General features: G+C 37.0%; 1 protein-coding gene and 1 pseudogene across 11 annotated transcripts in view; one reads left to right on the plus strand and one right to left on the minus strand.

Annotated features, from left to right (window-relative positions):
* ANKHD1 (ankyrin repeat and KH domain containing 1) overlaps positions 1-26,897 on the minus strand; it is a 117,591-nt gene that overhangs the window by 32,374 nt on the left and 58,320 nt on the right. For 10 of the 11 annotated variants that reach the window (XM_058677231.1, XM_058677232.1, XM_058677227.1 and 7 more), the window contains 6 exons: positions 21,539-21,626; positions 18,155-18,282; positions 17,848-17,991; positions 16,987-17,089; positions 7,326-8,084; positions 569-714 (listed from right to left, as the gene is read on the minus strand). In XM_058677231.1, the coding sequence (XP_058533214.1) occupies positions 569-714; positions 7,326-8,084; positions 16,987-17,089; positions 17,848-17,991; positions 18,155-18,282; positions 21,539-21,626 (1,368 nt within the window). The remainder of the gene's footprint in view (positions 1-568; positions 715-7,325; positions 8,085-16,986; positions 17,090-17,847; positions 17,992-18,154; positions 18,283-21,538; positions 21,627-26,897) is intronic. The other variant, XM_058677233.1, reaches the window with a different exon arrangement.
* LOC118760149 (U2 spliceosomal RNA) lies at positions 7,011-7,223 on the plus strand (annotated as a pseudogene).

Raw genomic sequence — 26,897 nt, forward strand, 5'->3', positions numbered from 1 at the left:
GTATATGTAAATATATATATATACATATTTAAAGCTTTATTTATTTTTATTGGAAAGGCAGATATACAGAGAGGAGGAGAGAAAAAGAGGAAAATCTTCTAGCTGATGGTTTACTCCCCAAGTGGCTGCAACGGCTAGAGCTGAGCCAATCCAAAGCCAGGAGCCCAGAGCCTCTTCTGGGTCTCCCATGTGGGTGCAGGATCCTAAGCCTTTGGGCCATGCTTGACTGCTTTCCCAGGCCACAAGCAGGAAGCTGGATGGAAAGTGGGGCCACCGGGATTAGAACCGGTGCCTGTACAGGATCCCAGTGTGTTTAAGGCAAGGACTTTAGCCGTTAGGCTATCCTGTTGGGCCCCTATATATATACATGTATATGTGTTTAGTGACATTTTTAATATGTACTGGGGTCTCCCTTCCCCCTCCCCTCTAGGCATTTTTTTTTTACAAAAAGGTTATCAATTGAAGAGCAAATATTTCTCTTTTTTTTCATGATGATATAGTAATTTCCCTTTCCAGAAAAAGAAAATTCAGAATGTGTAAAATAAATTTAAGTAAAGAATATACTCACATGTGCATCAATGTCAACTGATGGATACACAGGGGGTATAGACTGGGAAGCCACATTGCTTGGAGTCTGTGAACAGGATTCAGGTGTAATACAATCTGTGGTTTGAGAAGAACTGTTTGAACCAGTGGGTACTCTGCTACTCACAGCTGAAAAACAAAATATATATTTCTAAATTTCATTTAAAAACAGTAAGGTGTGAGTACACAGAAAAACACAGAACACAGAAATTTCTATAGCAGCAACACAATGAATAAAATATGATCCGATGCATCTACATTTGAATTCCAGTATCATCGCTCATCTCGGGTAAGTAACTTAATTTCTCTGGAGCTCAATTTTCTTTCTGTATAGCATGTGGACTGCAGTATCTACAAAGGAAATTTTTGTATGTATAACATTTGACACAGTGCCTGATATTTACTGCATACACAATATATGGTAGCTTTTTGTTAATATTATCTATAAGGAAAAAATGATTTCCAATTAAAAATAAGTTTTACATCTTCCTTTGTAAAAGGCAAAAATTAGTTTAAAATATCCTGTGGACACTGTTGAAAAAAAAAAGAGGGTGGAAGGGGATAAGGAAGAGACAAGTAAGCTAGAATATCTGATACAATACTAGGGAGTATATGCTTTCTATTCACTGTTTAAGTCTTGTGGTGTGGGAGTGCAGACTGAAGCCTCCCCCTGTGACACCAACATCTGCTTCCCATCCTGGCTACTCCATTTCCAATCCAGCTCCTTACAAATGCAAGACAGCTTAAGTCCCAGGTCCCTTGCACCTCCATGGGACATTGGATGAAACTCTTGGCTTCAGTCTGGCCCAACTCTGGTGGTTGTGGCCATTTGGAGAATGAGCCAATGGATGAAAGATCTTTCCTTCTGCCTTTCCTTTCTCTACATAACTTTTATATTTTTTTAAAGATTTATTTATTTTTATTGGAATGGCAGATATACAGAGAGGAAGAGAGACAGAGAGGAAGATCTTCAGTCCAATGGTTCACTCCTCAATTGGCCACAATGGCTGGAGTTGAGCCAATCCAAAGCCAGGAGCCAGGAGCTTTGAGCCGTCATCGACTGCTTTCACAGGCCACAAGCAGGGAGCTAGATGGGAAGTGGGGCTGCCCCCACATTCAAGGTGAGGACTTTAACCACTATGCTATCACGCCGGGCCCTGTATATAACTTTTAAATACAATAATACAAATTAATAAAATTAAATTATTTTAAAAATTGACAGTGGAATTTTACATTTGAAATCCCAAAAATCTGGATGATTGAAAACAGAATTGGAATTGTGTCATTCTTGTCTCTGAGTAGGCCCTATGCTTCAGAAAAGATGGAGTTTGATACACATGTTGGGGAAACAGGATCTACTCAGAAGGATGTTGTGAGTAATCCAGGAGACAATATATGTAAAGCTTCTAACACAATGAGCAGGAAGTACTACATAAATATAGCTGTCAGAAATTTTACGAGACTTTCAATACTATATTTGTTCTATTAAAACATTACGTAAGTAAGAAAAAACACAGAAAAAAAATAAGACAAGAAAAAACAAAGCTTTGATAATAGCAATAACCTTTTATTTTATATTTGTACCCAGATTATAAGTTAATCAAAAGCATGGGGCTTAAAGGAAAATGTAAACATTGCAAGTGTTTCTAGAATTTTGATATGATTAGAACTAAATCCAGGATACTGTTCACAGCAAGTGTGAATGTGTTTAGTATGTCACTCACTAAGTTAAATAACTTACGCTTCTACATGAACTTTTCCCATTTTCTCCCCATTGTTTCAGCAATGTAAATCTCTGAAGCTTCTTTTGTCAGTAACAGTTTAATTATTTAATTAGTAGGAATATATGTGTATATTTCAGCTATCAGATTCTGAACAATTGAAAGCAAAGCTTCAACATTTTATTCAGTGGGTCCCGGTGCAGTAGCAGTGTCTAAAGTCTTTGCCTTGCATGTGCTGGGATCTCATATGGGCGCTGGTTCTAATCTTAGCAGCCCACTTCCCATCCAGCTCCCCGCTTGTGGCCTGGCAAAGCAGTCAAGAATGGCCTTAAGCCTTTGGATTCTGCACCTGCATGGGAGACCAAGAAGAGGCTCCTGGTCTCTGGCTTTGGATTGGCACAGCTCTGGCTATTGCAGCCACTTGGGGAGTGAATCAACGGATAGAAGATCTTCCTCTCTCTCTTCCTCTTTGTATATCTGACTTTGCAATAAAAATAAATAAATAAATAAATGAATAAATAAATAAATCTCTTAACAAATTTAGTCAGTGAATTAAAAGTACACAATACTGTTACTCTTCAAATTAACTGAACTATTTATTTTTTATTCTTTTGCTTATTCATATAATCTTTTTTCATTATGAAAGAACAAATATTAAAATAGTCAGTTAAAACACTATACCATGGGCCCGGCGGCGTGGCCTAGCAGCTAAAGTCCTCGCCTTGAACGCGCCGGGATCCCATACGGGCGCCGGTTCTGGTTCCGGCAGCTGCACTTCCCATCCAGCTCCCTGCTTGTGGCCTGGGAAAGCAGTCGAGGACGGCCCAATACCTTGGGACCCTGTACCCGCGTGGGAGACCCGGAAGAGGTTCCAGGTTCCCGGCTTCAGATCAGCGCAGCACCGGCCGTTGCGGCTCACTTGGGGAGTGAATCATCGGATGGAAGATCTTCCTCTCTGTCTCTCCTCCTCTCTGTATATCGGGCTTTCCAATGAAAAAAAAAAAAAAAAAAAAAAAAACACTATACCAGAATAGTACTTCGTCAGAATTGGCTTTAAAAATGTATTTTAGGGGCCAGTAGTATGGTGGTGCACCATAGTAATCCTCCAACTGAGGTGCCAGCACGGGGTGCCAGTCCTGGCTGCTTCACTTCCTATCCAGGTCCCTGCTAATGGCTTGGGAAAGCAGCAGAGGACGGTCCAAAGTCTTGGAAAGGCTCAGCTGTGTCCCCAGTTCTATCCATACTGAACCAATGGATGGACAATCTCTCTCTTTGTCACCCTCTCTGTTGTTCTTGCTTCTCTCCAAAAAAGCCTAATTGGACCGCTCCAGTATCAAAGTATTTAACAATTCTACTAACAAATACGTGTTGTAATAACAATACTAGATACCTTTGTTTTCCTTATTATAAAGACAATCAGGAACATTCCACTGAAAACGGCTTTAACAGAATTAATCACAAATGAAAAGTTATAAAAAAGATAAAACTAGAAAGCAACAAGATGTTTCAAAGTTACATGTGGAATAAACACAGTACTAAGAGAAAATTATGATATTTTTATAAACCTTAAAATGTTTCCTGTTTCTGAATGTCATATCTCTGAAAATGACTATCACAAGAAAATAATTCAAATCATACTTATATATTATCTTAAAAATAGGAGATGGAATAATGAGGCATAGAGTTCTACTAAACTCTTCATAAAGTTGCAGAAAGATAATTTTATAAGCATTATGGAAGATAACACATTTAAAAAATCTTACTGACCAGGTAAGATACATTTTAAGATTTTAAGATATTTAATTACTATAACTGTTATATACAATAGTAATTTCAACAAATAGCCATAAGCATGTAAATAAAGGTCTATAAATATTAAATCAGTTTGAGAAAACAAAAGACATTTTATTGTCAACATCCTCATTTGTGAGGATATCCTATTTTCTCCTTAAACCTCTATAGTCTCAAAGTTACTTAAAACAAAATATGAAGGGTCTTTAAAAACTTTATAGAAAATACACACTATGAAAAATGTAATAATTGATTCCAATAGTATTTTTGCATTAAAATAAACTTTGAGGTTCCAATTTGTTCATGAGCTTTCTGAAGTCCACTCATACTTGCAATTTCTTTTAAAAAAGCTATCAACAGGGCTGGTGCCATGGCATACAGTAAGTGATGCCTTTGCCTGGACACTGACATCCTATATGGACACAGATTCCAGCTCTGACTGCTGCACTTCTGATCCAGCCCCCTGTTAATGACCTGGGAAAGCCATGAATGGTCTAAGCGCTTGGGTCCCTACACTCACATGAAGAGAACTGGGAGCTTCTCTCTTTTTCTGGGAGCTGTCTCTCTTTCTCTCCTTCTCTCCCTGTTAAGTCTGTCTTTCAAACAGAAAATAAATAAAACTTCTAAAATGAAAAGGCTTTAAGATGCAACAGTAATAATACATCAAAAAGTCATAAATCTATATGAAAATTTAAATAGCATGTCAAATCTTGATGTAAAAATGAAGGTAACTGTTACCTAACAAAATCTGTAAGTCTAAAATGACAGTATCTTTAATTTAGAATCTAAACTTAAATCAGATGAATGCATATTACATATCAGGTTCTTTAACCTGGAATTGGCTTATCTGAATTTGAATCATTGTATTTTTAGCATCTTAATTTCCCTAAACTTCAGTTTTTCAACAGATATATCAAAGCTAAGAAAGGTATTTATAGGACTATTATTAATATATTAGGAAATAGTGCAAATCAAACATTTAGGACATAGCCTGGTACATCATAAATATTTGATAAGTGCAAAAAAGTGATATTAATTGAATTTTAACCAAACTTGTTTATGTATTAGAAATACAATTTTATTAAATGTTTCTAGAACTGTTCAAAAGTCATAACTACTTTGAATCATTTTATATTACTTTATAAATTTCTAGAATTTGAATTTTGAGAATCATCTGCTAATATGGTTAACTACTAAAGTCTTAATTTCATTACCAGAAGAAAAGAACCTGAGGAACCATGGCATGAATCAAGGGTGTACATATTCTACCAGAGACTATGAAAAGTAGGACACATATAAGATCATATATTATAAGGTAAGTCAGTCAGCCAAGCAAGTACTGACATTAATCATTATAAAAAAGTATTTTAAGAGCAGAAGAGCAATAAACAGAAAATAACTCTGAATTTAAAGAAATTTATTGCTATTATATATAATAGAATTTATATAATACTTAGAAAACCTAAAATGTATAGCATTCTCTAATTATAAGAACTAGATTTAATTTAGATTAAATTAAAACTAAGAGAAAGTTGGATTTTGAAAAAGGCTTTTTAATTTTAAATGAGACCACAATGTTGAACACTGAAAATATAACTACTTCCACATATTTCTAAACAGTGTCATGTGACCTCTATAAAAGGCCATTATTACAATTTAACAACTTCAGTGAAATAAAATCTGATCTTTTAAGTTCCCTTTAATGCTATTTTTTTAACACTAAAAAATGGGGGTGGTCTAACTGGGTTGAACAGTAGTTAGAAAGGTTTCATAGCAGCCCATTGAGAACTGAATTGAAACTCTTATGATACTTAAAAGACCCTACATCTTAAAAGTGCTATTCTCATTCACCAGTTTCATCATTATTCAAAATTATTATTTACACTTTAATGTCTATTTTTATTTAGATTAGAAACTAAAACTATAAATACTTTACAGATTAATTAATAATTTATAGCATCCTCCAATGCCAAAAGGCTACTGGTAAGTAGCTACTGACTGAATGCATAAAAACTCAAAGAACCTAATTCTTTAGCATTTCTCAGCATTCAATTTTCTTTAGGGAAAGTAAGACATTCCTCCTCTGCAAAGCAATACCTTGTACATCAGAGGAGCCTAAAAGCCAGATACAATTCTTTAGCCAATGAAGCCATACAATACCCTCCCAAATTCCTGATTTATGAGATTTTATTCCACATTTTTAGGATTCAGTAAAGATTAGGAAGATAACAGCTCACAAAAGAAGAAAGAAAACTGGGATAGAGAGGAGGGATGAGAGGAGAGGAAGAGAATGACAAGTGGAAACAGACAACAATAAGGGAAAAAAATGTTGCAATCAAGAGACAGAGGACTGGCCTGCCTTTGAATATCACTCCAGCTACATCTTAGTTCTTGGTCTTCATCCACTGTCAACAGCCATTCTGGCTGCATTTCTGAACTGGGCTCTCATGGAGGTGATACATCACCAGCCATCTTTAGGAAGGTAAATGATTAATTGCACTGTTTTCCCACTGCTGCAAGGACAATGAAAGGGAAAGTAAACTTGTGCACCTCATTTCATATCTAGTTGTAATTTTCCACACAACAATAAACAGAAACATATACTTTAAGGTTATAAGTCCTTTCGTTTTTTTCTTTTCATATGAGTATACATTGGTGTTTAGGGGTGTGTGTATATGGATTTGGTATATATGTGTGCTTTCATAAAGAAAGTTAATGTAAAAATCCTAATCTCTAAATCACCAAGTGGCAGTAATGTCAATCAGCTTTAATTTTATAATCACAAACACTGTAAGTGCAATGTTTAATTCTGTCTGAACATCTCATTCAATTAAGCTTAATTTATCTAATAAACTTATAAGATCAATGTATAAGCTTAATACCTCTAAACTCTACAAAGAAATTCCATTTTGAATCGCTTCTTGGCCTTTTGGCTAAGATCAAGTGTAGAAATTCCATTTTGATATACCCAGAGCATAACACAGGGTAGCTTTATTACCAAGGGTCTAACATAAATGGTTATGGAAACTGCAATGTGACAACATTGAAGAGCTTGAAACATATTATTGTGTTTAGTGCTACTGAGTTTGGTTAAATTCACTTCCAAAACACAATAAACGACTACTTTTACATAGTTCTAAAATGGGACAGCACAAAGTCTGATTTTGGAGGAACATATCAGGAACAGAGATTAAAGAGAAACGATTACAGATATATTTCTTAACCCACCTGCTATCAGGTCATCAAGAGTGTCGGTTAGCGTCTGGGCTGGAGTTGCCACCATTAGTCCATCTGGTTCTTGAACTAACAGCCCCTGATCGTGTCCAGTAATAGCAATCTGAGGCTGTCCTACAATCTGTTGATTACCTGATACTTTCTGAAGTTCAAGAGAATTGGTCCCGTTAGGGCCTATATCACTGGAAAAGGTACACTGTGGAGATGGTAAAGGCTGGACTGGGACAAAATCAATTTGTTCTGCCGATGGTGGAGACTGCTGCATATCATCAACATCGGTATCTTTAAATAAGATTGTGTCAACCTGAGGTAACTCTGAAAAGTGATCCTCTGGGAGACTACCATCTCCTTCCCCTTCTGGGAAGACTCCTCTATGAGAGCACTGGTGGTGAAGAGACACTGTATCTTTCTGACCTTTGGTTTCCAAGTATTCTTTGGTAAATTGCTGTTGTGTTTTCATTTGCAACTGCCTTTCCACTTTCTGCAGTTCTTTCAGAATTTTCTTCTTCTTCTGGACTTGCTCTTCTCTGTTCTTTTTAAGTTCTTCTATCTTATCTTTGTTCAGAGGTTCACCTTGAATTAACTCCAATGATTTAAGCTGTGCTTTTTCAATAGCACTAATTCTTTGTCCCAGTTCATTCAGCTTGCCTTCAGTTTCCTCTACTATGCATTCCAAAGGCTGGTATGGGTGAAAAGGTGGCAGTAGGTCCTGATCTGCTACCTGCAGGGAACTGGACTTCTGCTTGGATGTACCTAAGCACATGAAAAATGTTTGAAAAAATGCCATGCTAAAAAAAAAAAAAAAAAAAAAAAAAAAAAAGAAAGAAAGAGAAAAAGAAAAAAAGAAAGAAAGAGAAAACAAAGCGCTCCCCTCTCCCACACATATGGATTCCCCCAACCCCATTCAAAACCCTTATAACAGATGCCGCAGAAGGACTATTTAAAGAGTCACACAATGTTAGGCCAATTAAAACCTATAGTTATCTGTCTGAAACAGCATAATCTAGGATACTGCCAATTCAAAATGTGGACTTTAAAAAATCTTGACTTTACAACAGGAGAATTTTGAAAAATAAGAAAATTAAGGCAACATAAGGAAAATAAAAAGGAAAGAATCAGCTGATTAGATTGTATTTATTTTTTTAACAACATTAAATCTAAAGGAGCACCAAACAGAGTTGAGGATAACTCTAATGCTTAGTTTAACCGCCCATTTCGAACAACTGTTCATTATCAATAGTAACTATACTAGTAAATGTTACTATGAGACTTAAAGAGCAAAACAAGAGTGCTTTTCAAGTTGGCAAAATATTTCTCTTACTATATGAAAGCATAAGGGAAATAATTTTTTCAAGACATATCTTCTAAAATTTTCCATTAAGTAACACATCTGTACCTGAATATTACATTAAACAAACATGACAAAAGACAATTACGAATTTAAATAAAAACACTTCACATAAAATCTATTTATGAAAGAAACAATGATGAATCCATATAGCATTACCCATATTGAGAGGTTAACAATGAAGGAAATGTGTATTATTTTAAAGTTTCAAACTTAAAACCATTTCCCCTAAAACAAGACAACTGAAAAATAATTATCAATAACCCTAGCATCAGAGCATGATTTTGAGGAAATATACTTTTTGATGGTACAATAACTTACTCTAAAGAAAACTCAAGGGTTCAGCGAGAACTCAAACAACTCAGCAACAGGAAGGAACCAACTACTGATACATACTACAATACAGATGAATCTCGGAAACGTCATATTGTTAAAAAAATTCAGACAAAAAACCTCACAGTGGCTAATTTCAATTATATCAAGTCTACAGAAAAAAGGCAACTCTCTAATAGAGACAAAAGGGGAGTTACGGTTGCCAGGGATTATAGCAGTGAACATGAAGATCAATGCTAAGCAGGGAGAGAGCTCTTTTAGGGTGACAGAAAGGGTTTTCTAAAACCACATAATGATGATTATACTTCTTGGTAAATTTACTAAACCTCATCACATTGTACAAGAAGCACAGTATGTAAATTAAGCACCAACTAAATGAGCAAGAACTCTCTATAAAAAAAATAACTAGGTACTAAACAAAAATAATTCATGTATTTTTCTGAAGTGTGGTCAAGATATATGAAAACATGATCATTCTGGTCAAGATATATGAATAATATGACAATTTACTAAGTTTTAAAATAAAATTATAGGGCCCGGCGGCGTGGCCTGGCGGCTGAAGTCCTCGCCTTGAAGGCCCCAGGATCCCAAATGGGTGCCGGTTCTGGAACCGGCAGCTCCACTTCCCATCCAGCTCCCTGCTTGTGGCCTGGGAAAGCAGTCGAGGGCGGCCCAGTGCATTGGGGCCCTGCACCCGTGTGGGAGACCCGGAGGAGGATCCTGGTTCCTGGCTTTGGATGGGCACTCACCGGCCCGTTGCGGCTCACTTGGGGAGCGGATCATCGGACGGAGGATCTTCCTCTCTGTCTCTCCTCCTCTCTGTATATCTGACTTTGTAATAAATAAACAAAAATCTTTAAAAAAAAATAAAATAAAATTATACAATGTAGCAAGCTCAAAGGAAACAAAGTATCTGACAGGTTAATAAGGCTGGGGACAAAATCAATGAAGAAAAAAAGAGATCTCAAAATTAAATGAAGCTCAACCAAATGTAACATATTATTATAAAAAGAAATATAATTGTCAATTTATTAAAATAGTTGGTTGGTCTTGGCATCTGCAATGGCAACTTCAACTTCCCCTGGCTCAATGCTGCATCTACTTAACAATCTCAGAACTCTGCAAGTCAACAGAAATCCAAAAAGTCTTATGATTTCCCTCTAAAGTCAGGTGTTTAACACCTTTTTTTCCTGCCAAAAGCCATTAGAATATATATAACACCATTCATACAAAATTATCAACTGGGTCTGGCGCAATATAGCTAAAGTCCTTGCCCTGCATTTGCCGGGATCCCATATGGGTGCTAGTTCTAATTCCAGCTGCTCCACTTCCCATCCAGATCCCTGCTTGTGGCCTGGGTAAGCAGTTGAGGATGTCCCAAGGCCTTGGGACCCTGCACCCATGTGGGAGACCCAGAAGAAGCTTCTGGCTCCTAGCTTTGGATCAGCTCAGCCCCAGCCATTTGTGGTCACTTGGGGATTGAATCAGTGGATGGAAGATCTTTCCTCTCTGTCTCTCCTTCTCTCTGTAAAGCTGACATTCCAATAAAAATAATAAATAAATCTAAAAAAAAACAAACCAAACCAAAATAAAAACCAAAATTATCAACTTAAAATAATTAGTTGCTAGGCATTTATTGAATTTTGAGTCCCATCTGTGGTTGCCTTGGCAGGGCCAGATAAAATAATTCCATGGGCATTATTCAGCACACAGATCAGACATTCCTCATCCTTGTCCTGGATACTGTCTTTTATCCAGGTAAGATCAGTTAATATATTATTGTAGTGGGCCCGGCTGCGTGGCCTGGCGGCTGGGGTCCTCGCCTTGAATGCGCCGGGATCCCATATGGGCGCCGGTTCTGGTCCCGGCAGCTCCACTTCCCATCCAGCTCCCTGCTTGTGGCCTGGGAAAGCAGTCGAGGACGGCCCAGAGCACTGGGACACTGCACCCGTGTGGGAGACCTGGAAGAGGTTCCTGGTTTCCGGCTTCGGATAGGCACAGCACCGGCCCGTTGCGGCTCACTTGGGGAGTGACTCATCGAACAGAGGATCTTTCTCTCTGTCTCTCCTCCTCTCTGTATGTCTGACTTTGTAGTGAAAAAATAGATCTTTAAAATATATATATATATACATATATATATATATATATTACTGTAGTCACTTAAGAGGTGTAATTATTCCCTACAAATATACTTTAGTCAAGAGTGGTGTCTATATGCAATTTTATATAATTATCTGAGCAAAATGTCAGACAGGAATAGATTCACTACTTCCATGAGATATTACATCCAGGGCCAGCTCAGTGGTATAGCAAGTTAAGCTGCAGCCTATGATGCTGGCATCCCATGTGGGAAGCAGTTTGAGTGTCTTGGCTGCTTCATTTCCAATCTAGCTCCCTGGGAATGATCTAGGAAAAGCAGGATAGAATGGCTCATTTGCTCTCTGAAACCACATGGGAGATAGGGAATGAGCTTCCATCTAGCCAAATCCCAGCCCTGGCGGCCAGTTGGAACAGATGGAAGACCTTCATCTCTTCTGATTCTGCCATTCAAGTAAAATTTTTAAAAGACCTGAAGTCCATTTTTTTAAGTGTCCAGTAACAATTAACAGGCAATAAAACTTAAGGCATGTTGGACCATACACAGACAAGTAAGATAAACCCTGCCCAAGTGGAGCTTACAGTCTAAGAGGAAGAAAATAATCCAAAGATATTCTCACACTATACAAAGATTTTCATCACAGCGCTTTTTCTAGAGGTGAGCAGTTTAAGAAAAACATGGTTACCCATTCACCATTGGGAAAAAGAACAGGTAAAACATGCAGGATTTAAGAGGTAAAGTACTATGTTTCAGTACTATATATGCAGAGGTAGACACAGGGACAAGTATCAAACACAGTGCTGAGTTAAAAAAAGGAAAACAAAAGGTCATTTACAGCATAGCACCATTTATGCTAGTTAAAAATGTACACACAGTAGTAAACACTTTATAAGAACTTGTAAAACAAAAGGCTATCCTCATCAAACATGTTCAGAACAACTAATTATGGGAGTAGTAGAATGGGAGAGAGATAAAAGGGGAAAGATTAAAAAAGAATCCATGATGACAAAGCACTGCCTTCTACATTTGACGTTCCAATAGTATATGGAAGTAACAACAGTATATGGTTTCAATAGTATATGGAAGTGACAACAGTCAAAAGGAAGACCAATAAAATAAGCAGATATTGAGAGAAAATAAATTATTTCTCAAGATACTTAGATGTGTTTTGTTTATCCTGTCATTATTTCAATTCTTTGTAGCAGATTAACTGTAAAACACAATTTACAGATCAAAATTCGTCTTCTCTTCCAGAATGACAGTAAAATGCAAAAAGGTAATAGTTGGGGTAGATATCTGGCCTAGAGGTTGGACTCCTATGTCCCATTTTGGGGTGCCAAGCTCTGAAAATCAGGTCCTGCTCCTGGTCTCACTTTCCTAACACCAACCCTAGGAGGCAGCAGTCATGGTTCAAGAGATTGAATTCCTGCCACCATGTGAGAGACTTGGACTGAGTTTCCCATTTGAGGTTTAGCACCTAGGACAGCTGGGCCCAGGTCACTGGGAGCACTTGGATAGTGATCCAGTGGATAAGAGCTCTGTGTCCTAAATGATATAAGTGTTTGCAATCAACAGTTAAAAAGATTTATTTATTTTTATTGGAAAGGAAGATTTACAGAGAGGGAAAGATCTTTCATCGGCTGGTTTACTCCCCAAATGAACACAATGCCTGAAGCTGAGCCCACCCAAGCCAGTAGCCAGTAGCCAGAAGCTTCTTTCAAGTCTCACAGGCAGATGCAGGTTCCCAAGGCTTTGGGCTACCCTCCACTGCTCTCCCAGGCCATAAGCAGAGACCTGGACGGGAAGTGGCACAATAGGAGCTAGAGAGGAATCAGCACCCATATGGGATATGAAGGTAGAGAGTTAGTCTGTTGGGGCATGGTGCTGGCCCCCCGCTTCACTTTTTTTTTTTTTTAATAAGATTTATTTATTTTTCTTGGAAAGTCAGATTTACAGAAACAAGCAGATACAGAGAGAAACATCTTCCGTCCAATGGCTCATTCCCCAAATGGCTGCAAAGGCTGGACCCAAGACAATCCAAAGCCAGGGGTCAGAAGCTTCTTCTGGGTCTCCCACATGGGTCGAGGGTTTCAAACCTTTGGGCCGTCCTCTACTGCTTACGCAGGCCGCAAGCAGGGAGGTGGAAGGGACATGGAGCATCTGAGACACAAACCAGTGCCCATATGGAATCCTGGTTGTGCAAAGCTATGTTACCGTGCCAGGCCCCCTGTTTCACTTTTTTCTTTTTTAAGATTTATTTATTTTTTATTGGAAAGTCAGATACACAGAGAGGAAGATCTTCCACCCAATGATTCACTCCCCAAATGGCTGAAATGGCCAGAGCTGAGCTGATCAAAGCCTGCAGCCAGGAGCATCTTCCGGGTTTCCCATGTGGGTGCAGGGTCCCAAGGCTTTGGGCCGTCCTCGTCCCCAGTCCACAAGCAGGGAGCTGGATGAGAACCAGGGCCTGCCGGGATCAGAACCGGCACCCATATGGGATTCCAGTGCGTGCAAGGCAAGGACTTCAGCCAGTAGGCTACCGTGCCGGTCTCCTCACCCCCTGGTTTCACTTTCAATCTAGTTGCTTGTGCCTGGGGGAAGCAGCAGATGATGGCTCAAGTCCTTGGATCCCTGCACATACATAGGAGACCTGGAAGAAGCCTCTGGCTCCTAGCAGAGCTCTGGCTGTTGCAGACATCTGGGGAGTGAACCACTGCGAGGGATTTCTTTGTCTCTCTCTTTCCCTCTCTGTCTCTGTAAAGGTTTGCTGTATACAAATTATAGCAGCCATGTGCACTGCTAGTATCCAACATGGGCACCCATTTTAGTTCCGGCTACTCCTTTTCCAATCCAGTCCCATGCTAGTGTTTCTAGAGAGTAATAAACGATGGTCCAAGTGCTTTGGCCCATGGGAGAACCAGACAAAGCTCTTGGCTCCTGGCTTTGAATTGGCTCAGTCCTGGCTAGTATGGCCATTAGGAGTGAAGTCACTGGTGAAAGAGTTTCCTCTTTCTCTGCCTCTCCTCTTTAACATCACCTTACCAGTAATTTTTTTTTTTACAGACAGTAAAGTTTATTTAAGTGACCAGTGAGTGGGGAAAGAAGAGGGAAGGCAAAAGCACCTCTCAAGACAAAGTCGGTAGGTGGGGTGCCTCCGGAAATGAGAAAGGGAGAGACACCCCCCCCAGGAAATCTTAAAAAAAAAAAAAAAGCACCTAAAAAATGGTACACATGGGGCCAGTGCATTGACTCAACTGGCTCATCCTTCACCTTCAAGCATTGTATACCATATGGGTGCCAATTCGTATAAGGGCCTTTCCATTTCCCATCCAGCTCCCTGCTTGTGGCCTGGGAGGGCAGTCGAGGATGGACAAAACAAAGCCTTGGGACCCTGTACCCTTGTGGGAGATCCAGAAGAAGCTCCTGGCTCCTGGCTTTGGATTGGCTCAGTTCTGGCTGTGGTGGCCATTTGGGGAGTGAACCAGCAGATGGAAGATCTTTCCCTCTCTGTCTCTCTTTCTCTCTGTAAATCTTCCTTTCCAATAAAATAACTAAATCTTAAAAAAAAAGAAAATGGTACACATGGACCATTAAAGAATAGCATTTTTCTTCAATGAAGCAGTCAAATGCACACCAGAGATGCAGATCTCTGCATGAATGGAAATACAAATAATAAAGATTTCTTTGTTTGAAACAAACAAAAGTAAAATGGAAGAACTTGAAAAGATCATTGCTAGGAGAGCAAGACAGTCCTGAAGAATATGAATCCACCTATTCCTTATTGTATATACGATAGAGAAGTAGTATATGAACTTAGAAGACACAAAACAAAATCATCAAACAGCCATCTCATCACTCAACACAGCTAGATATTTAAAAAAGATTTTAAAAGTATACTATACCTTTAATGATTTAAAACAAGTTTTTTTTTCTTTACTGTGATCCACCCCTCACCCTTTTTTGATAAACTTTATGTAAAAGGTGCAGAAATCACAGACACACATGTGCCATATTCAGGGACAGAATGGGCATGGTGGGACAGAGATGTTTCTATTTTATGTCTGTGGAAAGAGAGAGCCCCTCCACATTGCCTGGCATCTGAGCCTGGAAAGGGAAATGGTCATATTACTATCCTCAAGTCATAGGTGAGGCCGGGTACTTCCTGGTGTAAGGGCCATTTCACTGACAGGGAGACAGTATTACACAGGGTGGGGAAAGTATGGCTTCCAATTTGTGACTAAGTATACCACCTGCCTATCTCATTTCATTCCCCACTCAGAGTAAGATAGGGTTTTTTCCTGATCCTGGCAATTCAGTGTAGGCTCTTACATCATCTATTAGTCTTTCCTAACTCAATAGCCCCCAAATATTCTATGATATGTACAGCTTGTATTAAAACAACATCTTAACATCATGTATGATCATGCATAAATGTTAGGTTGGCAATGCCAGTTGAAATCTGGGCAATAGCAAATGCCCGATTGTCCAGATACAAACATTTTTTTTCTTCCTCAGTAATTTTAAAAAACGAAAAATTCCTTAGGTGAGTTCATTTCTACGCTACACAATAAGTAATAAAACACTGAAGAGAAGAAAATGAGTAGATAATCCAAAGAAGACACACAGCAAGGCAAAATATACCCAATTGAGAATCAACTTAAAATCATTGCCTGTACATTTCAGTTTATTTACATACTGCAATGTTTCATTTTCTCTCTACACATATTTTGTGTAGCATATTCTTTTGCTATTTTGTGACTCTATGTTAATTTTTTAAAAACAATTTCTCTTAGTGTAAAATTTCCCAAGCCATAGGGTTTGGCCAAACAGAATTAAAAAAAAAATTGTGGTTATCTTCTTTTAAATATTTTAATAATGGCTATCAACTGGTTATAATGCTCAGATTAAAATGTTAAGACTTAAAAAAAAGCAGCAAAAGCCTGAATGGCTAAGTATCTAATGGCAAGTTGTGAGGATCAGCCGAAGTTAGAAAGACTATAAGTGTTTCATACATGAAATTATTACTTTACAATCTAAGTAATCCTTGGCAAAGGCCCTTAATAGTTTAATTACTAAAACTAGATAATTTGAAAGAAGTTTGTTGTTATAACAATTACCTATAACTATTTCTTTAAGAAATCACAGCATTAAAGTTACCAAAAAATACCTCACTGTGACTTCATTGTTCAGGAATCTGATTACTATATACTGAATGAACTGTGTTCATACATTTATTTTTATGGAGCATAAAAATCCTATATATTACCTATTTTCTTCATTTACAGAAGAAATTATAATTACAAATGATTATGATGAAAAGCACTTTATATCTACAAATAAAAAAAGGAGAAAAATATCAGAGCTCTAAAACTGATCCTCTTGGTAGTCATTTAGAGCTAATTTATATAGATTGTACGACAGCTATTCGTCCAGGATCACATATTGACAGACCTTACTCTACTCTCTTTAGCATCACACAAGTCAAACTGAATTTAAATGAAATCAGTGCTACAAAGATTTCAATAGAGAGCAAATAAACTTTTGTTCATCATTTTACTCTATTTTTTGGCTAAAAAAGTACAAAATGAAAAAAATGTCCAACAAATTTCTGCTACTTTAATATAATCAGTGACTAGGTTTGCCTAATTTTTCAACTGTTAGATTTAAACTGCAATTAGTGATATATTCACAGCAAAACAGTAAGACTATTCTATTTATATCTTTTTTATTTCAAGAAGTCTAAGAATATTTAATCTGTGAGAATTACCTACCTCAACTAATTAAAAACTATGTAGTATTAGTGTGCCATTTAAGTTAAGGCAGATTTTTAATAATGCTGAAACATATTTTAAGGAAAATAATTAAGTATAACTAACCTTTCTGTACTCCTAAAAGGGCAGGAGAATTCTCCTGCAAAGTTCTGTCGGGTTCCTGTGGAGGTACAACCATGGCAAGTGTATGCATTGGTACACGTGGAACCTAAAAAGTCAACCCAGAAAAAACCATGTCAGATGAAGGAAGAAAACAAAGACTCACAAATAAAACAGTGGCACTGTTTTTTATTTTTATCATATTCCACTATTTTTATTTTATTCCTTAAGGTTTACAAAAGCAAGAAATAATTTCTGAAAATATTTACCAGGCTGACATAATCAGTCTATAAGCAGTGACTATGTTAGGCTAAATGGAATTAATTTACACTTTTGCTAACGATCTTGATATTTGTTGGTCCCAATTATACCTTAGAGTACAAGTCAAATAGTTGGTATTTACTTGCCAACTTACTCTTGTTCATTTTACATGGGTGAAAAGAACAATGAAACCCAACACATCCTGAATTAGGGTATATAATAATTCTTTGGAAAAGAAAACTTAATACTCTTGGTGAACTCTACATCATTATAGATACTTCAAAAAATTTTTGGAGCATGCATTCTGGGTAAGTGTATTTTCTTGGTTGGACAAAAGTCAGCATCATGAAGCAAAGATACATAAAACTCTCCTGGGAGATATTAAGGGGAAAATTCTCTTGGCTCAAGATGACATTCAAAAACCTCATTAAAAAAAACGAAGAACCTACTTGTACAAACCTACTTGTAGTAAGATAATGACTTGGATTACTTATACTTTAGTTTCACATTAAATGGTGTCTAAAAACCCTATTCTCAGTAATTGAGACAATAAACACTCAATGTATCTTGAATAAATTTTAATAAATAAGCTCTATTTTACTTTACCTGAGATTGATCTTGAGAAGGTGAAGTAAGCTGAGACACATCTGGAGTAGGAACTGACAAAACATTATTTGGATAATCCAACAGGTAAGAAACAACATTGGTGTGACCACCCTTTGCTGCTTCAATGAGCATTGTAGAGCCATCCTGAGAAAAGTTTGACATCATAATTAACTCTTTATAATTTCTTCTTATAAGTTAATTTATATACAAATTTAGTTTCTTAGCAGCTTCCATAAGTCAAACATTTGAGGCGTAAGCACCATATGTTTCCATAATAACATATATTACTTATTTTACAGTAGTATACCTTGAGTCGATGAGTAGGGTCAGCCCCATGAGCCAACAGCAGCTCAACCACTGCCAGGTGGCCTCCTGCACATGCCAACGACACGACGGTATGATCATTATTGGTTGTAGCCCTATTCACATTGGCACCTTTAAAGAAAAAATAAACAGCAATCTTAAGCAAAGGGTGAAATCAAGCCAGCTCCCAGATCATTCTTTTTCTTTTTTAAAGATTTTTTTTTATTTTATTCTTATTACAAACTCAGATATACAGAGAGGAGGAGAGACAGAGAGGAAGATCTTCCATCCTTATGATTCACTCCCCAAGTGACTGCAATGGCTGGTGCTGTGCCTATCCGAAGCCGGGTACCAGAAACTTCTTTCCAGGTCTCCCACACAGGTGCAGGGTCCCAAAGCTTTGGGCCGTCCTCAACTGCTTTCCCAGGCCACAAGCAGGGAGCTGGATGGGAAGTGGAGCTGCCGGGATTAGAACCGGCGCCCATATGGGATCCCGGTGCGTTCAAGGCGAGGACTTTAGCCACTAGACCACAGCGCCAGGCCCCCCACTATCATTTTAAAGATATACTAGAAGTATAACAGATTATGAAAGCACACGAATCATAAGGTTATAATTCAAAATTTTTCATAAAGTAAACACACCTGTGAAACCAGCACCCAGATTAAGGCATGAACAGCATCCACATCCGAAAAGTTCCATCTGGTGCCCCCTTTCAGGTACTACCTCCCCCCGAGAGTAACTATTACCCTGGCATTCAAATTGGTTTTAGTTTTTGAATTTTATATGAATGAAGTCATACAATGTATTTTTTTGTACTGGCTTCCTTCGCTTAATATTATATTTGTGAGACTCATCCATATTGCTGCAGGCAGTTGTAGTTCATTCATTCACTATCACTTTTTAAATGGAAAAATGTAGAAGACTAAGTGAAATATATCCAGGTTAACATAAGTATCTAATAACACAATGGTAGGTAACTCTTAAAATACTTCAAAGAAATTTTTGACTTAAAAAGTGCCATACACCCATATCTGAAAATAGAGACAATATGTCTTCAAAACCAGTATTTAAGAGATACATAATTCTTTATATGTTATGTATTTTAAAAGACAGAAGGACATGAATATGCACAGAAGACAGAGGCTTTTCCAATTAAATAATCTGAAAGGATATTTAGTAAGTTGTTCAATATCTTTGCACAATATTATCTGGAAAAAAATTAATGTACAATCTGTTCTTTCTGTTTTGATAAATGATTTCTGCCCCATGGAAGAAGGAATTGATTTTCAGTACTGCTACCTGCTATAATTTTAGAATTTTCATTTAGATAATTAACATTATATGAATACTCATTCCTCCATCTTCACTAATTTCATTGATCTGTGTAATGGAAAAATAAGGCAATAGGCAAAATAACTATTTTAAATTATTTACCTTTCAGAAAACATTCAGATGTAAATAATCCTAACTTTCAGAGTACATTTTGTAAAGTATAGGGCATAGCAAAGAACATTCTTACACAAGCAACATGAGATTACTTTTTAAATTGTTAACAATAAAACTAGATGGTGGCATTATTTAGCAATTACCATGAATTTAGAAAGATTATAATCGATGTATTTATATTCCAGACAAGCCTGATTATGTTTTTAGCAGGTCTGCGGTTGGGTATGTTTAGATTAGGTGTCCTCTGTAGTAAAGAGGCATTAGAGAGTTTAAAAAGGGGGCTGGCACTGTGTCATAACGGATAAACCTACCACCCATGGTGCATCATCCTATGTGGGCACCAATTGCTTTCCTGACTGCTCCACTTCCCTGAAAGCTCTCTGCTGATGTGCTTGGGAAAGCAGCTGAAGATGGCTCAAGTTCTCGGGGTGCCTTGCACCAAGTGTGAGCCCCAGAAGAAGCTCTAGGTTTCAGGTCCTGGCTTCGGCTTAGCACTGTCCTCAATGGCCATTTGGGGAATGAGACAATGGATAGAATGGCTCTGTCTTTCCTTCCCTCTCTCTGTAACTTTGATTTTCAACTAAAAAAATAAATCTGTCTTTAAAAAACAAAACTCAAAAGCTTACTCATTTATTTATCTCTTCTTGGCTAGAGTAAATAGGTTTTTAAAGTTGTTAACAACAAAACCAGATGGTGGCATTATTTAGTAATTACCCTAAACCTAGAAAGGTTATTATAACATTTTGCAGAAACATATACCTTACTTGACAACAAAAATGTAACACAATAACCAATCAACTTATCTTATTCAATTGAAGAAAATAAATATAACTAAAAGATGAAAATTTACATATTTTTAAAATATCTATTTATTTTTATTGGAAAGGTAGATTTACAGAGAGGGACAAAAGGAAAGACCGTGAGACAGACATCTTCAATCTACTGGTTTACTCCCCAAAGGGCCATAATAGACAGGACTGAGCTGATCTGAACCCAGGAGCCAGGAGCTTCCTCTGGATCTCCCACGTGGGTGCAGACTCCCAAGGCTATGGGCCATCTTCTACTACCTTCTTAGGCCATAACCAGGGAGCTGCATTGCAAGTGGAGTAGTCAGGACACAAACATATATGGGATGACAATTTTGCAGGTGAGAGCTTAGTTTCTTACGCCATGGCATCTATTCCTTCAGCTGTTTTAAATACAATTTTAAACATCATAAAATGTCAGATTTCTAACAGAATACAGATACAATATTTTGTATTTGAAACATAATTCCACCAGAGTAGATCTTTCTTCAATTTTACCAAACTATCCTACTGTTCTTCATCAGGTACAGAGAACTTCTGACACTATACAAAGTGCTAGGCTCAACCAAATATACTCTTTATATCAGCATCTCTGACCTAAAAGTATAGCAGATTTATACACCCTGACCTAAAATGGGCATAGCTTCATTTCCCTTTTCTATAGTAAACAGACTCAACTAATTCTTCATATATCAATTGAACTTATTTGCTAAATATATATTTTTTATTACTTGTTTTTTAGAGGAATATAAAAATAAACAGGGCACAAAGATACTCAGCTGTACCACAAGTATCACCATAGCAGACTTTCTCTGCGCTTCTCACCCCCACATCCCAAAGAAACGTATACCATTAATTGTTGAACATTTACTTAGGGACAGCTAGAGATTTTATATTTCATTCCCAATTTTAGGGTGCAATCACCTGCTGTTTTGTTGATAGAAACTTAAAACTCAAAAATCAATAAAATTCCCTTACCTCACAGATTCTATGAATAATTGACTAAACCAACAAAACATTAGAGTAGAATACTTTTACAAAAAGGAGCATTAAAACAAAATGCAACTGTTTAGGATTTTTCTTTTTTTCTTTCTAGAAATCATAGCCTCTGAGAAATGAACTGTATTTTCCTTACCTTTGCTAATTAGAAACTGCACAGTACACAAATGACCAGCTCGTGCAGCTTTCATCAAAGGGGTTCGTCCACCTTCAGATTCATGCTCCTGTTAAGGAAACAGAAAAAACTCCATAAGAGTCAACGGAAATAGTACTTTTGATAGGAAAAGCAACAAACTTTTAACCACTTCTGCTACCTATCTTAACTCTTCCAATCCAGGATTCATTTCAGTCACAGGACATGGCATGCCTTTTATGAACAGGTTCTGGTTTGTACACCAAACAATTACTAGTTAAGATAATACACTAATGTTTTGTCTACTTCTCAACAGAAGTAAGACTGTGTATTTCCAACTCTAAGGCTAAAAAGATATTTCCCTATTTTTCAGAACTACAAACAAACAAACAAAAAAAGGAACCTTAATCCTGATGATTAGAATTGAGATCCAATATCAGAAGCCAAAAGGCCCTGCCAACAGATTGAAAAAACTATGGTATTTTAGCTGTTAAAGAAAAATATGTATCAATAGGCATATTCAATGGTAAAAAAGATGCAGTCTTATAACAGCAGAAGTTTTTATTTTTTCTTGAGGTTTGCCAGCAAGAGGAATGGATGACAAAACAGCCTTATAAAGACTCATATCAGGGCCCGGAGGCGTGGCCTAGTGGCTAAAGTCCTCGCCTTGAATCCGCCCCGGGATCCCATATGGGCGCTGGTTCTAATCCCGGCAGCTCCACTTCCCATCCAGCTCCCTGCTTGTGGCCTGGGAAAGCAGTCGAGGACGGCCCAATGCCTTGGGACCCTGCACCAGTGTGGGAGACCTGGAAGAGGTTCCTGGTTCCCGGCTTCAGATCGGCATGCACTGGCCCGTTGCGGCTCACTTGGGGAGTGAATCATCGGACGGAAAATCTTCCTCTCTGTCTCTCCTCCTCTCTCTGTATATCTGACTTTGTAATAAAAATAAATCTTTAAAAAAAAAGTGATTTATAAAAAAAAGACTCATATCAAAAAACCACTAAAATGAGTAGTACTGTCAGCTGGGACAATTGTGAACTCTTGTGGCATTCACAATAGATGTTAAAATGTAGCAGATACTTCACTGCTATGAAAAGTTCTCTCATCTAGTTTTTCTTTCACTATGTAAACAAACATGAATTTCTGTTTTGTTATCAAGAACATTTGATGAGTAGTTGTTACATAAGGCTTTAATTCGTTCTATTTTTTTAATTAACTGAAAAAAAACCCTTTGATTTCCACAGTCAATTTAAAAACAGTTGTTCTCCCTTGCTGGCCCATTACAGCCACTAATCTGCACTGGCTAGGATCAGAATTAGTGTTTTCCGGCTATTCCTGGGACTTCCACCTGAGGATAAACCTGGACTTAGACAAAGACCTTTCCCTTTCAATTCTGTGGTCTAAATCACAGAATGTTATTCAAAAGAAACTTACATGTTTCCTAAAACAAATAGGTGTGTTGCCAACAAATACAATTCAGTATATTTTCATAACTATTTCTTATCTGTAATTCAGGAAAAATCATAATAAAAACAGAATACTAATGTAATGGGGATTTTAAACTGCAGCACAGTGACAGGAACCCTCCCTAAAAGCGGTATTCTTATTTTAAATCTTGATAGCACAGTGTTCAACTGCTTACAAAAATTAATTCATATTTTGACCTCCAATTGTTACATTAGACAAAAATCTATTAACTCTAAGTTGCAGCAGAATAGAATAACAGTAAATAATATATAAAATAGATGTGCAGGAACAGATTTTGAGCTTACATTTAAATGGAGACAAATCTAACATTCTGGCAATTTATTTCAAACAAAGTGGGATATACTCTGAGACCTTAGAAAGACCTAAAAAAATTCTTTGTTTTGTTTTTTCACCCAACTTTATTTCCAAACTATCATTACAATCAACCATTGCCTGGAACTAAACTACCCTTTTAGCAACTTGTTATTCTCAAACCATCTGCTACCTGCTGCCCCATCTTATGCTGGCTTTTTTTTTTTTTTCTGTGTAACGCATCCCTACTAAACTGTTTTTATACTACAGTTCTAAAGTCAAATGATTAGATCAGTCTTACTGAATTGAAGTTCCAGGAATATCTCTTTTATAAGCTGCAATCATGACTTTAAGTATTTACTTAATGTATCTTTTCCACAGTAACAGTAAGTTCTAGGAGTCAATCATATCCATTTTTGCACTCATTTAACACTTAATTCCTAAAACAAGAAAGTGACTGAATATTGTTTACCAAGCAGGAACCTAAGCATAATTCATCTCTCAAATCTTCCCTCACAGTACAGTACTGAGGTTTGAAGTTTTTACTTTCTACTAGTAAACAAAAGAAAGAAAAGTTAAACAAGAAATCAGTAGTAGCTAAACTCGAGTAAAACATGTGTAAATGGTAATAAATTATTAGAACATGATTTAGGAAATACTGATGCCACCTTTAATTTTTCTCTTTCTCTTCATCCTTGCATTAACACCTATCACTAGAGCTAGGGTCTATGAATAATGGCAAACACAAAAGGTTTTGAAGGTTCTGCTTTAGAGTTAACTTTTTAAAGCAACTTTTAATTGTTTGAAATACTATCATAACTGTTAAAATAAAGAACACAGTGTCAAGTTTCTCACCAAGTTTCAAAATTCAACATACCAACAAAATTCCTGAAATAAAGGGTGAAGGTCACTTACTTTACTATTTTCTTGCCTATCCATTCCTTTAGTTTTCAGTAATGTTTGAGAAAATGGTAAAGACATGCCACAACTTCATAATGAACTTAAATATTTTAAGTCCTAAAAATAAAAATGTATATCCCACCAGAAATAACTTTTCCAAAAAATCTGATGATTAAGCCTTCTTTTGTGTATATTACTTAGAAGTATTGGATTTATTCATACAGTATTTGTTCAATTTGCATAATATCAAGACCAACGCAATTTCAGGATGTGAAACAATATTTTCCTTCGAAAACACACAAAGTAACTGTCCAGGGCTACAAACTGAGAAACTGGGCAGTTGAATGTTTTTTCTGTGTTTGGGGGAATACAAAAATTAACCATTTCTTGTACATTTGGTGAAATTCATTTATATTTTTATGTGTACTCCTTACCTTTAATGATGAGTAATTTTAAACTATGAATCTGATTTGTAGTATAGTTAATGCTTTGTTGAGATTCTTACTATAAATTTGGTAATTTATATATTTATAGAAAAAATAAGATTTGAGTATTCAAATTTGATTGGACATGATTTTCGTCTACATTAAAGCTATAACTCATTGAAGTTTCCATTGTTTGTGTCCTTTTCTCTAATAACATCATTTTTAAAGCTTATTTATCTGGAAGACAGAATGACAAGAGAGGAAGAAACCAATCTTTTATTAGCTGGTTCAAGCTCCAAAAAGCCAGCAACAGCCAGAAGGCCAAGAAATCCATCTAAATCACTCAAGAGGATTCTGGGGACTCAAGTATTCTGGCCACCATCTGTTGTCTCCCAGCTGTGCTAGCAGAAGCCCAGAGTGCCTGAGATTCTAACACACGCTCAAACAAGAGACACAGGCTTCCCAAGTGGTAACCTAAACTCATTACCTCACAATGCCTGTCCCTACAAGTCAGCTTGTTACTGTTAACCCTTAATTTCTTTTTAAGATTTATTTGAAAGGCAGATTTAGAGAGAGAGACAGAGAGATCTTCCATAAACTGGTTCACTCTCCAACTAGTCATAATGATTGGTGCTTGGCTGATCTGAAGCCTGAAGCCAGAAGCTTCTTCCAGGTCTCCCACAAGGGTGCAGGGGGGCCCAAGCACTCAGGCCATCTTCCAGTGCCTTCCCAGGCACATTAGCAGGGAGGTAGACCAGAAGCGGGGCAGCTAGGACTCAAGCTGATGGTGCCATAGATGGCAGTTTTAGCAGCTACACTACAGTGCCAGCCCCAATTCTTATTTTTCAACCCCTCCTTTTTCTGCTAATTTCTATTGAATTACCTTTTCCTTTTATCTGTATAACTTTCCTTTGCTGTGCTGTTATAAACAGCTTTACTTTTCTTTTTAATGTGTAAAATTATAAATTTTTCCATTTAAGAACCTCTTTAGTTATAATCTCAACAAGTATTACATGTAGCATTTTTATAGTAATTTGGTGTCCATTTTGTTTTTTTTTTTAAGCTGGGATTACCATTAAGCCCACAAATTATTTTTATTAAGTTTCTAAATGTGTCAGATTAAAAGAATATGCTACAATTGACTTGTAATTTTAAAGCAACAGATCAGAGAATGTAGCTCAAATGAACAGGAGTTTTGGGATTTCTTAGGTTTTGGTGCCATAAAACATGTATAATTTTTATAAATGTTCCATGGATTAGAAAACAGTGTGTTAACTGCAAATAGAAAACTAGCTCTCTGTAAGATTAAAACTTATTGTTTACATTTTTATAAAAGATTTTTCTATTTAAGAGGCAAAAAACCAGAGATGTTCCACCTGCTCATTTCACTCGCCAAATAGCCATAATGGCCAGGGCTTTGACTTGGCTGAAGTCAGGAATCTAAACTCCATCCAGGTCTGCCAAGTAAGACAGGGATCCACATTGAGCTCTGGGCTCCTGGATTTAGACAGACTCAGTCCAGGATACACAGGCATCTGGTGAGTGAACCCAGAGAAGGAAGATTTCTGCTGTTTCTCATTCTCTGCCTTTCAAATACAATGAAAATAATGTCTTTTTAATTTTTTTAATAAACTGATGACCTAAAATCTTCAGAGAAAATGTTCAATCTTTTCCTGGAAAAACTAACCACATTTTGAAAAATCACAGATATTTAAGTGTAATGAAAGGATTTTATGTTACTTTGTATAGGCTGGGGATTTAGAATTGAGAAAACAAGTGATTCAATAATTTTATACAGGATTATTTACTAATAAACAAAACATACCATATTTTAAAAAATGCAAATACCTATAAATTTTTTTGAGGAGAATAGAAAACTCAAAATACCAACATCAGTCAGCCAAAAGATGAGTCAAATGAAGAAACTCAGGAATTAAGAAGCTATAAATGAAAGATTATCAAGGTAAACAATGAATCTACTTAAATATAATGTGGAAATATTATATGTATATGCAAAGGTAAACAACTGGTGGTGTGAAACCTGGGTTTGCACTGGCTGAATGCTTGCTCTTCTGGGGTTTGTGTTTGTCCCAGTCCTGCCTTGCAGTGACCAGGTCTGTTTCCCCCTGCAGAGTCAGTCTTCCAACCTGTCAGGCTTAACCATTCTAATGCCAGCGGTATCTGTTGCAAATATTGACCAGATTGCATTTCAACCATGATTGTCTATGATGGGTTATTGCTACACTGACTGTCTTGTG

The sequence above is a fragment of the Ochotona princeps genome, chromosome 19 (genome assembly GCF_030435755.1).
Source record: "Ochotona princeps isolate mOchPri1 chromosome 19, mOchPri1.hap1, whole genome shotgun sequence".
NCBI classification, from domain to species: Eukaryota; Metazoa; Chordata; class Mammalia; order Lagomorpha; family Ochotonidae; genus Ochotona; species Ochotona princeps.